The sequence below is a fragment of the Amblyomma mixtum genome, chromosome 2 (assembly GCF_055824585.1).
Source record: "Amblyomma mixtum isolate Tamu chromosome 2, ASM5582458v1, whole genome shotgun sequence".
Classification (NCBI taxonomy): Eukaryota; Metazoa; Arthropoda; class Arachnida; order Ixodida; family Ixodidae; genus Amblyomma; species Amblyomma mixtum.
This window is the reverse complement of record NC_143013.1, coordinates 150,199,233-150,213,986: the sequence shown is the minus strand read 5'-3', so window position 1 is coordinate 150,213,986 and position 14,754 is coordinate 150,199,233. Positions and strand designations below refer to the sequence as shown.

The window sequence follows — 14,754 nt, the reverse complement described above, 5'->3', positions numbered from 1 at the left end:
TATACATAAATGACTTGCCAGAACATCTATCATACAATATCCGTTTATTCGCCGACGACTGCGTTATCTACCACTCAATAACTAACACTTCCGACCAAAAAGCCCTTCAGGATGATCTTAACCGCATTGAAAAATGGTGCGATGATTGGCTAATGACACTTAACCCTAACAAATGCAAGCTTATTTCGTTTCACCGCAGGCTTAATCCGTTGTCCTTTTCCTATAGAATTTCTAACAATCCAATAGAGCACATTCATTCATATAAATACTTAGGTATCACTGTTTGTCATGATCTAACTTGGCGGGAACATGTTACTAATGTTATTTCATCTGCAAACAGAACCCTTGGATATCTGAAGCGCCATTTACGTCACGCAACAAAAGAGGTAAAATTACTCGCTTACACATCATTGGTAAGACCAAAACTAGAATACGCATCCCCCATTTGGAGCCCCCATCAAGCATATCTAATCGATGCACTTGAAGCCGTGCAAAATCGCGCCGCCCGTCTCATTCACTCCCAATATTCATACGAAGTCAGTGTGTCATCCCTGAAATCACTGTCCAACTTACGAAGTCTTTCTTGCCGTCGTCGCGTCGCAACCCTATCTCTTTTTCATAAATTTTATTACAGCTCACTCGGCCATGAACCATACATTTGCGCACCTCCGCCGCGCATATCACATCGCACTGGTCACCCCCTTCAAGTTACTCGTCCACGTGCCCGTACCGTAACCTTTTCCACCTCCTTCTTTCCACGAGCCGCGTCAGACTGGAACGGCCTCTCCCACTCCGCTGCTGCTATCACCTGCCCGTCACTCTTCAACGCCAACATTGAACTTCATATGTCATCGTGAAAAATGTACCAATTTTTGATTAACCCACCCCTTATGTAATACCCCGAAAGGGGCCTTTAAGGTAAATAAATGAAATGAAAAAAAACAAGGCTACAAAGATTAATCCGGACAATGCACGTAGTTAGCTTGTGAGTCGCCTGATACAAAGAATTGCGCCCCAAGTATTACAGATACTGCCCTCCTCGTGAATTTTCAGTAAGAGCTTGTAAAATTCTCTCCTTAAGTAATAGCACTTATCTGCATCTATCGAAGATTATATCGGACGGGCAGAATTGATACATATTCCATCAATCTCGATATGTATGCTTGGGTAGCGGGGGAAGAGGCGAGTTGAAGCAAGTAAATAACTAAAGCCCGTACTATTAGGCACGGTAGAAAAAACACATGGATTTTATTAGGGTTTTAGAACATTAATGAATCCCAAGAAAGCAGACTACATAGCAGATCTCGGCTATAAGTACGCGTATAGAGAGGTCTTGTTCGCGTTTCTGTACGAGCAAGAAAGCGTTTTTTTCTCTCAAGGAGTTGCCTGACTTGTATTTCAAGCCTCTCAGGTGTTATTTTTACGCATGACAGGTGAACAGACTCCACTGCGTCGCCATAGGCAGTCACTTTTATACTCAATGTGCTCGCGAAATGGAGGTAGTAACGGAAATAAATCAAACTATGTCGTCCAACTGCCTCGAGCGTTTGACGGACGCCATTTTACCATTCTAGGAAATCATTTTCACAACTTGGTATCTGTCAATGCGCACCTTAGTGCCGTCGAACGAGCGCTCATTGCATTGCGCAAGTCATCTACTGAGCGCGACAGAATATCCTTGTTAAATATTCACTCTACGACATGCAAAAGCAACATTTCCGCACCAAAAGTAATGCTCACAATATTGACGTGAGACATTCAAAATCAGGGAAATAAGCCCTGCGCCACGGTCATCAGTACGCACCTCGGGACAAGCCGTGCACGCTTCGTGCTTCCAACCCTTGAGAGAGACTGCTCTGTGGAGCGCGATTTTCCGCTCAATACGACACAGAGACAAGGGCTGCTCTGTGAAAACGGCAGTGCTTTGTGAATGCGGATGCCTTTTGCCACAGGTATCGAGCAGCTTCAGACAGGTGTTTTCATGCATAAATTATATTAATGCAGCTTGTACAGAGAGCATAAAGGTTGGCTTCCGGGTTCGATGCGCCATCACACTTGGCACAGCGTGGTCACACTGCCAACCATGTGCATACTCTGCTATCGGCCAGTCACCAGTAATAAAAGGCTGGAGCATATTTGATTGCTCGAATTATTTGTATTTGTTGTGTCTAGCGCTCCCTTTCAAGTTAGTTTCTCGCTTTGGGCTTCCAAAGAGGAGTGAATTGCCAAAGTTACCTTTCCAAAAGTGACAGTTCGAAATAATTCGCCAAGCGTCATCCCACAGGCGACATCCCACATATAACGCACCAGTTTATAACCACAGTGGAGTGGGCAGCTTTCATTTATTTTAGTTTATGCACTTCGGATACAGAAGAAAAATATAGCGACGAGCTTTCAAGTAGTGTGGAGGAGATCAGAGCTAAAAGGAAATGTCAATGCAGCGAATTCCTTAAACTGATCTTGGAGCAATATTCCTCCTTTATTCATTTATTCTTAAGCGTTGCAATATGAGTGTTCCTTTTGCCTTGCACCGGTAGCGATAGGTCCACAGCAAAAGACATATAAACTATATTCCAGCTGACTGCGAGTGGATACACGCACAAAAAAACAGGTTTCCTTACCTTACCTTACCTTACCTTACCTTACATACGAATGATTATTCGCTTCCTGTTCCCATTTTTATGAGAGCGCGAGCTGTTTGGTGAGCGGGAGTTCATTTTTAGAACAAAAAGCTTACTGATCCCATGCTGAGTCGAAAGGTCAACCGGCTCATAGATTTGGCCACTAAAGACAGGAGCGCCACATGCGGCTATGACGTCATGTCATATGACTCACCGACGCCACAGCTGCGCGCGTGGTGGCCACGTCCGCCGCTGTTTTGGCCACTCCTCCGCCGCTCCTCCTCGCCATTTGGGGCGTGTGACGTGTCACCTAATTCACTCTTCTGCTCACGTCCGCCTCTGCGCCGACCGGCGCTCTGGACGCTAGCTTTTGCACTTCTGGCAGAGGATTCATCACGCGATTTGTTCTAGCTAATATAATTGTAGTGCTTCCTGACAGAGCTTTCGCTCTGTATATGAAACCTGAGCTGAGTTGAGCCGCAGCCACTTTTTTGCTCTCGCTTGTCCGTTTTATTATTCTATGATGTTGGCTTTGGTAGGGCACTCGATGAATGTCGTCGCTGTCATTGTTACGGTTAAATAATATATATATTTTTACTTTACCATTAAACTTTGACCCTGACGAAGGACAGCCCGTCGACCGAAACCGCTGTTAAATAAACCGAGATATTCGTAGCAATTGTGACCGTTTCATTCTGCACACACACACACACACACACACACACACACACACACACACACACACGCACGCACGCACGCACGCACACACGCACACACACGCACACACACGCGCGCGCACACACACACACACACAGAGAGAGAGAGAGGCGTCACTTCTACATCGGGGATATAAGAACCACAATGGTGCAAGTGCGCCCGTCCAATTCAATTCAGTTCATTTTACCTGTAATTGGGAAGGGTTTCGCCGAAAAATTGTAAATTACAGATTGGCATGAGCCAGAAAACTGTGACAAGGCAGTGTTGGCATAAATTTGTACAAAAATTTAATATAATGCAAATATACATATAATCTGACGCAGTAGTGTGATAACTTTCCGCAGTTTTTCAAACACAGCTAACCTCCGCCTTAACAGAAGTTGCTGTTCATGCTTGTTCTTCTGTTCACTCATTCTTTATTCTCTGAGCATTTGCCGGTAAAAGTTATTGTGTATTCTTCGTGCGCTTAAAAAAACTAGTTGGAAGTGGTGCTTCGTCATGTTGTCTACCTGCCTGTTTTGTCCTGTTTTCGTTCCTCACAAATAAAGAAAACCTTCGTCTGCTTGCATCGCAGAAAATCCACAACGATGTACTTCACATACATATTTCAGTAAAACTGGAGATTTGTGCGATAACACCTTAACAGCCAAATTACACAAAAGTAAGAAAAACACTGAAACAGTGAAGACAACATGCTCCAAAACAATATATTGTCTGCAGCTTGTAATAGCGTTATTGCAACTGCATAAAGGTAAATTAGTACTGCATATTGAAACTCGTTCAGTTGGCATGCCTCAATTTCCTTTTGCTCTCGCGTTTTCAATGCACATGAAGAAACAGTTGGAGAGTGAACAGGTGTGCTCGTGGCTGCCGCACTTTGCGGAGTGCTGTCACTGATAGTGAGCGAGATTCGGCGGAAATTACGCGTGCCCAGTGCGCCCTGCCGGCTGCTCTTTGCGCAAAAGCCCCTGGGGCCGCCAGCTCTCATCGGCTCTCGCCAAGAGCGCTTGACGAATCGCGGAGGCCACGCGCTCCGATATTTTTGGTTATATAGCTTCTAAATATCTACCATTAATTTCTTGATCATCAACATTTCTGAAATTTATGGCGACGTTTGCATCCAAATGCGGCGCCGCGGTAGCGTTCGGTCAAGTCTCCTAGCGCTCAGTTACGGATCGCCATAGCAACTCTATCTTACCGGTGCTCACGTATGGGGCAGAAACGGGGAGGCCAACGAAAAGCGTTAAGCTTAAGTTAAAGACAACGCAGCGAGGTATGGAAAGAAAAGTGATACGTGTAACGTTAAGAGTCCGGAATCGGGCGAAGTGGGTCAGGGATTAAGCGCGGGTTAATGACATCCTGGTCGAAATCAATGGGAAGAGAGGAGGAGTCTTTGCTGGGCATGTAGTGCGAAGGGAAGATGCTTTAGGGTAACGGACAAGAATCCAACAGAAGGAAAACGTAGCAGGTGGGTGGATGAGGTTAAGAAGTTCACGGGGATAGGGTGGCCTCAGCTGGCAAAGGACAGGGTTAATTGGAGACACATGGAGAGGCCCTTGCCCTGCAGTGGGCGTAGTCAAGCTGATGACGATTAATATGATGATAGTAGCAACTGGCTCTCCTTGATTGAGGCTACACCGAGGCAGTTAGCAAAAGCGCTGCAGAGACTACGTAAGTACACACTCTCAACCGATAGCTGCAAAAAGGGTAGAGAACCAGCTTACTATCTGCAACCTAATTCGTTCGGCTCGTTAGTGACTAAATATTTTAGGTCACAGTAGGTTACCACAGCGACCCAAGAACCTGTTTCAGTATACCGATATTATGCTGCTAAGAAGCCTTATGTTGTGAAAGAAGTCTCTCTGCGGTGCATTCTCACATAAAGCATGTACACAAAAAAGCGCTCCATTAAGGAATTGGGAAACGGAAGAAACACGTGTTCCTGGATAACGCCTGCAAATTTTTGTTGGAGATAACTTTCAGCTGGTACCGACAGCCAAAAAACTAAGTGTTTGTAGAGAAGGAAGAGGGAAAGGAAGAATCAATGCAAGAGAAAGGAATATGCAAGAGAGAAATGGCTCTCTCTGACCCGGCACCGTTTCATTTTCCGTGCCTCTCAGCTAGATTTAGCGCCCACGTATGAAGCGCACCTGCTGCCCAGAACACTGCACGGAAGATCACGTTTTCAACCGATAACGCCGTCCTACCAGGTGCGGATACTCTTTTAGCGAACGACATCGAGCTTTCCCTTACAGAGCTGCGGGATCATCTTCCGGCGGCATTCCCGGCGCGCACGAACAAAAAAAAAATCGTCAGCGCGCCACCACTGGTAAGGGGGGCCTGGAGGGAAGAGATGAGTATCGGTAAAGGCAAATTGATATGCGGCGCAAGCCACCGCGTAGCGATGCGACATAGTTGCCGTGTGCGGGACGGCTCGACACCAGATGCTCCGGGCGCTTGCCAGTCCAGTCACGTGCCGCTCTCCGGCGACGGAAACAGCCTGCACTTTCTTATTGCCGCTATAATTGGTGCTCCCCGTAGCTGCGGCGGGCGATGCTCTCAGCGTTGCGCGGCTTTTTTGCGCTGTTGAAGGATCCTCGACTCGTCGTAAGAGCAGCGTGGTCGAACATGCTCTGCGTCTTTCATTGGGTGTTTGCTTCTTTAGGCGGCTGCTATGCTTTCTTTTTCTGTCTCAGCCGAGTCGGTGCATTGTTCCGAAGGCTCACCAAAAGCATGATGGTGCCACGGGGGCCCTCGCTTCTTTTTTGCTGGTCCCAGTAGCAGGCTTCTAAATACGCTCTTGCCCAAGCGCAGAATGCAGCTCGGACGGCCCTGTGAAACCACTGAGTTTCCTTCGTGCACAAATGCAGGATTCTTGGACACCTTGTAATGCAGGTGCTGTGGAATAAATAAACGCAGCCACGACCTTCCGTGTCAACAGTGCATTGACCAGCGCTTAGCGTCGCCTTTATCGCTGACCGCTGTTGTCAAGTTTTCTCAGCTTGAAATCATAGTTAAATTTGAATTGAAAAACAAGTGCCTTTCTTACAAGAATATAACTCGACCACCAAGTGTGATTTCCGAGGAGGGTTTTGCTGACGATTACAAGTTGTGTACAAGCTTGTTTTGCTGAACCCTTTTTTTTGGGGTGCACGAACGCCTGCAAGCACAGGCACACACACACACACACACACACACACACACACACACACACACACACACACACACACACACACACACACACACGCACGCACGCACACGCGTATTTGTGAGTGTTTGGGCGATAGCACCCAAAAGAATCTTGAGCAAACATGACGAAAACTTTTGAACTTGAAAGCAAAGCCACAACCCCAACACAAGTTAAACAGAGTGAATAATTGTTAGCAGCCGTATTTCAATTCAATCAATTCGATTTATTCACCAGACGTTTCTGGAAGGTGTCCTGCATAAAAGCTGCTAACGCAGCTTGACGAAGTCCAGGAAACAAAATAAGTGTACGTGTTTTTTACCGCGCCTCACTTAATAACTCATTCAAATTAATTGTGCAAATCACTGAATGCCACCTTGAGATGCTCTCCCTACCTGGAATGCTGGAAAGAACGATAAGAAACATCCTGTTCTATATATCACTATACAGTGAGACGGTAGCTGTGTTCTGTTGTCTTTCTGCTGATTTACTCAATTTGGCAGCCACACTTTTTCTTTCCCCTTCTTTAATATCAAGTGGTCTAAAGGCGCCAGATTACGCATTGTACTCCTATTCTCCGATACAACTTAAGTCTGTAGTAAAGCTCCGCCCTCAGTCATGACTGCCACAGGATTGTTGGTCGCCAGTAAGTAAAGAGTCCGTACCGCCGTCCGTCCCGCACCGCTGCGGAAAGTGCTGACGCACTGTCAAGCCGCTGCTAAGAGCGGCGGCCGTTCACTTCGCCATGGTCAGCGGGCACACTCCGTTTGCTCGAAACGCCGTTGAGAGCGCTGCAATTCGGTTGCGCACGAGCGTAGTTACGTGGTATTTTTGCATGTTTCGCGGGCTTTCTTTAGATGCCGGAAAAAAGGACCCCGTAGGAGATACGATGTTACAATAAACTGAATCGGTTGTTTATAAACCTCCTCTGCAATGTAACGTAATGGTCTTAGCACTAAAATAAATAATTCAAGATTTGTATAATTTGTCTTAGTTAATTAACTAATTAAGCGCAATAAAAAATATTCTGACGAGCGCCACATGACGGCTAACAATGTATCGGTAGTTTCAGCGGGCTGCGGTTTGCCGCTTTCTTAAAATCCTTGGTTCATGTTAGGTCAAACACCCTGTATAGCAGATTTTCGAGGAATATGTCGGAAAAGGAATTTCCCAAGCAATTTGCCAACCTAAGCATGTACATTTTAGAGAAAGCGAGGACTGCTACTTGTACAGCACAGTGACAATGGGATAAGCTGGGTTCGGTATGCTCCACATACATCTGTGAAGCACCGCCGTGGCAGCTCAGTGGTTATATTGCCCGACTGCTGACCGGAAACACGCGGGTTCGATCCCGGCCGTGGTGGTCGCATTTCAGTGGAGGCGAAATACCAGAGGCCGGCGTACTATGCGATGTCAATGCACGTTGAAGAACACTAGGCGCTCGAAATTCCCGGAGCCGTCCACTATGGCGCCTTACAGCGTGAGTATCTTTGGGACTTTAAACCCCGCTAAATGTAATCCATCTCCAGAAGGTTGTGTTTATGTGCTGCGAATCGAAACAGATCGCGTGTCCATTCCACATGGAATGGGTGAGAGAGTAATAACCGTAAAACTAAAACTGACGAAAGTGGCGAAGAATGCTGGATAACCAGAAGAATTGCAGAACCAGGCTACACGGAAAGCCTGGCTGGAGAACTGCCTAGTCGATGACAGATCATTGAAAAAGACAGTGCCTTCCGGGTTTTCTCAGAACACAATGTTTTTCATGTAGATAGGCTCCAAAAGATTGCGTTGATGTCGACAGAACCAACTTCACTGCAAGATTACGTAACAACCTAATTTCGAAAAGGGTCTCATTTTGCACTGTGCACTGTCGCATATTGTCCCAACGGTGGGCGCAAAGTGCGACATTTCGAGCATATTCAATTCTTAACAGTTTCTCTGTGTTTGGTCTCAGTATGGCGCTTCATATGTACCGTGTCGAATGCAAGAATTGTGCGAAATAATTCGTTTATGCTCTTTAGTTAAGGAATTAGAATAAGAAAAACCAAGTGGTTCTAAAATTTACGATACGTTGTGAGTAGCTCTCCCTCATGTGAGATCGCAGGTGGCCAGACTTTCATGGTTCATTTTGAAGAACAAAGTCCACAGTTTGGCGAAGAGTGAGGCACAAACCCCTACTGCACCGAACACATAAGGCTGAAGCAGCATTCGAACGAAAGATTCGCGCGTCTTATTCTTAGCAGCCCTACTCCGGTCGTACACGACCGCGCAAGGGTTTTGTGACGACGTGGGCGATTGCGCCTGCACCCATGTGAACACACACCTCGCTGGTTCCAAAAACAGGTCACTACATGGGTATCCATAGGATGTTTCTGGTAGTCTTGGGAAATTGTTAATTATTTCGGACACCGATTTAGCCTTGTGTCCCGTTGAGTGACCACTTCCAATGGATTTTTTTTTTGCGACCGGCAGTCGCTGGATGCTACGCACCAACACGAATCACGTACTGATGGCACAAATTCCAGGATCAAATAGATAGCGGTAAATTTCAGCATTCATAGGTGGGGTGGCATCGCGTGAGAAAAAATGACAAAAAAACAAAAACAAGGGTTGTGTCAGAGCCATCAAATCGCGAGCGCATGCGCGTGTGATGCCCTTGTCTACCCGCGCATGCGCTCGCGATTTGATGGCTCTGACACAACCCTTGTTTTTGTTTTTTTGTCATTTTTTCTCTCACGATCCTTCGGCCTATAAAAGTTGTGGCTTTCGACGAATAAATTCAGTTGACAGTTAGCGCTTGTGTGTGTGTTTCGTCTCTCTTGCCCGTGTCTTTGTTTGCGCTATAATATTTCTAATTAAAAAAAAAAGAAGGTCAAGTTTAAAGGCGCGCGTTTATATACCACCCTCCGAGCGCCTGTGCTGTGCCAGTGAATGTGCATTTTACGCGTGATGCTGATTAGTGTTCTTTACATTAATGTTCAATTGGTCGGTGCGGAAGATGAGGTATTGACCCTGGTTTGAAGAAAAAAGCTTTAAAGCCTTCTTTACAACATTCCCAAAGAAGAAAATGCGCAGCTTTTAGGATGCCTGCTCTATGTCAACAATTAGCCGCTTCTTGTGATTTTCCCGCAAAGCCCCGCTAGGAACAACCTCCATGGCCCTTAAATGGCATGCATCAGTTATCACCCAGTAGAATGTTCGAGCAACGTCCAATAGATTTTTCTAAGGCATTATACACTAATGAGCTCATTCATTTTCTCTGGTGAGCCTACTTCCAAAATTATGAGGATTTAGGAACATCACACTTTTAAATTTGGTGCTGCTTTTCGATTGGTCCATCGGTGATGACACGGCGTTGATGACGCCACGACTCTCTCAGTTGCACTCATAGATCGAAGGGACTCCTCATTCCCTTACTGGTGCAGTGTTGCAGGGGTCAAGGGATACGGCACTGCCCTTGCAGCTGGCTCTTTCAAACACAGCGATGGGTGAAGTTTGCGAGACCAAAGTTGCTCTCCCCCATGGCACCCGTAGGGCTCATGGGCGCCACGGCGTGCACGTGGCAGTCGCGTTTGAAATTTTAGGTAGTTCGGCTCACATTTCGGTCGTAATGTTGCTATCTTGCACGGCGGGCAGGTTGTGACGAAGTCATAACTTAGTGTTACATACAGTGGCCAATCTAGAAATTTTGTGCGGATTTTCATATCTCGCGGTGGTTTCTGATTGGTTAATTGAGTCAGTGACTATGATGACGTAATCAGGGAATGAACGAATTAGAGAACTGCCTTACACAGAAGTCGGAAATTCTTTTCTGAGACGACAGCCTAAATGCTATCTCGTTAAAAGGATGTGTCGGCGTAGTCAGCAATATCGCACCTTATTGTTCACCCTCAGCCACATGCGCGTCACATGCCCATGCCTAGAGTCATGCCCGCGGGATGTCCCCCTTTCCTACCTCAATATGATAGTTATACTAAGGCCGCCGTAAGAAATAAGCGAACTTGCAAGCCACAGTTTCAAAGCAGGCAGGAATTCTAAGTGGTACACTGTTCCAGTGTACGATAAGTTTAAGCCTTCTTCCTCAAGAGTGAGTTCTGATGTTCGTGCAACGCTCATGTAATCTACGGATAAATGGCTTTGTTAAGATCTGACAAGTCACTTTCGAGAGCGTTGAACGTGTGATTTCGTGCACATATTATTTACGGACATTCATTAATGGACCAAAAATAATGTCACACAGGGTCAAAAAACTAACCAGTGAGTGCTGTATCGGCTGTCTAGCCTATTTGTACTCGGGAAGAACAATATAACCAGTTGAAATTTTCCTCGTCTCCGAATCGGCAGTGCATCATTTCATTCTCTTGCTGCTGCTTTCAAACTTCGGCATTCTCTACAGCCAAGGCACTTAACCCTAGCACAAGTCCTTTTCCTAGCTTCCATTCATTTTATGTACTCCGAATTCTTATGATTAGGTTCAGTTCTCGTGGCGCTTTAATGGCTTTAAGCGAACAATAATATCATATCAGTAGAAAGCGCCGAGAATTAAATATTATAAGAGAAGGAAATATAAACCCTACTCAGAGCTATGGTGAAAGACAGTTAACCTGCATCGCGGAAATATTTCAGTGACAAGCACTTATGTTGATAATTCAAATTTTCAAGAAACCATATTGAGGCACATGCGCATTTTATGGGGTAGGTGGGGTAGGGGTACGCTACCTTAATTGTAAACATAACGAGCTGTGCGAAACCGTACTCATACTCCAAGGCAGTTTTATTTTTTTTTCACAGAAGCATAGGAACTCCACAGTAAAGCGGCTGATGTCAGGATTCCTTGAAGCACTCGAGGAGCAGGTTCCAAACTGGGGAGCTTTTATGGTCGTGGCACTACACTGTGTCGTCCACCTTGAGTCTTCCTTTGGGAAGGAACCACTGATAGCACCTCGGCTAACAGCGCCTTGCACGGCCTCCGTAGTGTCTCTTTCAAAGGCAGGCCTAATAGCAAACTAGCAATCACTCACACAAGTCATTCAGCCTTTGTAGCCGTAGCCGCCGTAGCCGCCGTATCCAAAGCCACCGCCGTAGCCACCATATCCAAAGCCACCCCCGTAGCCACCATATCCAAAACCACCGCCGTAACCCAAACCATATCCTCCGCCGAGGCCAGAATGAGCGAGGAGGGCTCCTCCGGGGCTGACCTTGTTGACATGGTGCACTGTCTTCACCAGGAAGGCAGGCCCAGCCACAGCCTTAGCGAATCCGGGGCCTCCGCTTAGGAGGGCCACGCTGCTGCCGATGCCCACGCCACCGACGCCCAGGCCCACGCCGCCGCCGTAGCCGCCGCCGTAGCCAAAGCCGCCGCCGTAGCCGCCGCCATAGCCTAGGCCGTAGCCCAAACCATAACCACCATAACCTCCATAGCCAAGACCGCCGTATCCAAGACCATAGCCGCCACCAAGTCCACCGGCAATGACAGTGGCCAGGGTGGCGCAAAGGACGACGATGGTGCCCTGCGGGTGCAATTTCAAAGTTGTGTCATCCTTTCTACATGAGTGATAAAACATGGCCCACAGTGAATGTTCGCGGTACACTCTGCATTTCTACTTTATTTCGTGAGAGCACTTTATGCGTCTGTGAGCGGCAACTGCCAGCCTCATTTCCATTTCCTTGTCTCTTCACAGCTGCTGAGTTATGGAAACTGTATCTCTAAATGATAAAGCTTGAGCTCGAGGGTTGAATTCGTTAAAATTGCAACTTTTACCAACGTGCTGTGGTTGTTCAGGGAACTGTTTATGGTTTTGTCATCTAAAAAGTAACTTTTAGAAGGATTCAAGGCTTTGCGGTTGCAAGACTGCTGCTTGAAAATGGATACATGCGGCGCCACTCGGATATGCGCAGCCATCTGGGTAAGTCTCAGGTCAGTATTTTTTTCTGCATCGATATAGTATTGTATTCAACGCTACCTGTCGCCTCCAAAACTAAGCTTTCGGATACCAACAGAATAGCACAGACAAGGAACCAGTTTTTTCCTAAAGCTTCGAAATCTAGCAGCAGCCACTTGACAATTGAGAAAGGAGTTGTAGTTTTTTTGTAGTGCGCCAAATAACAATATGTTTAACACTCTTCAACAGATGTCATCGGGAGCCGTGAGCAATGATAGGCAGGATGCTTGACTCGGCTTTCCAATTAAACTCAAACGTGCTACTGCATGACATTTTACTAGAGGGTGATTTGGGAATGAGGTACCCTGAATTAATGAATAGCAATGAATTTTTTATTGTACAGAAACAGTGCCAGGACCTAACTAGTTTTCGATGGGATAAAAAGCTGTGATAAAAAATGCATCTTTTGAGCCGGATATTATACACCGTGTGTACTAATATTATATTGGCATGAAGTTGCACTTGAAAACAGCTTTCTCTGCGATGATTCATAATCGGCTTTCCGAATGAAGTTTGAGCTACCTAAAGTGATGTCTTTTTTACTTATGGCTACATCACCAGTAATAAGCGCAGCATCAACTAGGATGAGTGTAAGTTTTGCAACAAACTTAGATCACACGCTTCAGATACGAGTTGATGCTTCCACCGGTGCTGAAAAGTGCTGCAGCTGCACCGGGCATAAGCTCAAGTTTGAAACATCGAGCATGTTATGTTGGCTAGCTAAATGTATTTTGTATTCCTGATTAAAGCACTAAGGTAGAACAACTCAACTGTGTCAACCATTTCGAAGCAGTTACATTACACCATCTGCTTGTTTGTTTCCAAACTAATAGCGCCGGAAATTACCATTCTTTTAAATTCTAACTTTAATTTCTTCTTTGCTATTGCACAGGTATTCTAAGCACGAGCACGCCTAAATGCTAAGCCAAACCTTCCATCCCCTAACAAGTTGCCCCTATGCAATTATCATTACGCTGCTTGATGTCGTCGTTCAGCCTTTCAGCTCAGCTCCTTCAGCGGCAAGTTTACGACCGTGCTTACCAAGGCGTTCATGGCTTTCGCTGCTCCTGCTTTCTCGGTGGCGTGTCGAAGGCGGATGGCTGACTGCTCCGTCCGGGCCTGCTTTTATACCTTGAACTGCAAGAGGAACCCGCGCTTCCAGTACGACGGAGGTCACGTATTCGGCGCGATATCACATGCAGCCGGCCCAACGGGACGGCAGAACCGATTTAAGCGGGAAACCCAAAAGCCTGTCACAGTACCGTGTTACCCTGGGCGCTTCCGCGATCTCTGCACTCTGCATACGCAAAAGGGCGGAAACAAAGCATCCGAGCGAGCTCGCGTTTCTAACTGCAGCACTGGGTCTATGGCCCAGTTATCTTCGGACTCTGCTTCCGCGGGACTTCCTTGGTTAAGGCCATGCCTACACTGCGGCAGACACGGCCACTATCGCGAACCGCTTACTGGGTCAAACAGGGAAGTGTGCATGCAAGTTAGCAAACTTAAATGCGGGAACCTTATAGTCTAGTCATTATCGGTCATTCAAACTTCCTCCAAGAATAAACTATCGTTGAGCATTGAAGAGAAATACACAGCTTGCCGTCTTGCGGAGGCTGGGAGACGACTCGAGGAAAACACGGGGAGCGTTAGAATGCTCAGACTGCACCAGGAGAAGGAAGCTATAGTTTGATAGGCCGTCAGTGCTAGAAGGAGTTTTGAGGAGAGGTATACACTTACAGGCCATATACGGCTCTCATTTTTAACAGCTAGCAAGCTTTTTTCAATAAATCGAACAAACTCTCGGTGGCAGAGCAGCTGGGATTTACTCATATTTAACTGCTCTAAGGTTCTAGTCTGAACTCAAAGGTGAATGTAGCGCGCTTACTGCTAATTTCCAGAGCGTAATAATAAAAACAAAAGGACAGGCTAAGGTAAGGCCTGTTTTGCGTACGTTTTTATTCCAGCAAGAGATGTACCCTATGGCACCGCTTTAGTAGATCTTTATAGTTTCGGTACAGTTGCCAAACTAATTTTCTCGCAGCTCCTGGTCACACTTGTTAATGAATGTACGTGAAGTGGCAATCCTTCTTTAGGAGGTTTTGGCTGATTGGTCGCTGCTACTGCGGCTTCTGCCTCCTCCCGCTGGGGTTTGCCAAGTCCTCGTTGTTTTGCATTCTATCGAGCGTGAGCTGCGTCTGTTTGCACTTGACGGCAGGCCGGTGTGCATCAGCGGCGGAGAGGTCAAAATTCTAGAGTGGTAGGTTTGCGCCTCCGCAACAGCTGC

General features: G+C 46.5%; 1 protein-coding gene across 3 annotated transcripts; it reads right to left on the bottom strand.

Annotated features, from left to right (window-relative positions):
* Window positions 1-11,558: 11,558 nt before the first annotated feature.
* LOC149361253 (uncharacterized) lies at window positions 11,559-13,523 on the bottom strand. Of its 3 annotated transcripts, none has more exons than XM_089569484.1 (3): window positions 13,512-13,523; window positions 11,957-12,038; window positions 11,559-11,908 (listed from the first exon to the last, which is right to left on the bottom strand). In XM_089569484.1, the coding sequence occupies exons 1-3, from the start codon at window positions 13,521-13,523 to the stop codon at window positions 11,559-11,561; spliced, it is 444 nt and encodes a 147-aa protein (XP_089425610.1). The 3 variants fall into 3 exon arrangements, with proteins under 3 accessions (XP_089425610.1, XP_089425609.1, XP_089425608.1); XM_089569483.1 differs by having other exon boundaries at window positions 11,559-11,941; window positions 11,984-12,038; XM_089569482.1 differs by having other exon boundaries at window positions 11,559-12,038.
* Window positions 13,524-14,754: the final 1,231 nt, after the last annotated feature.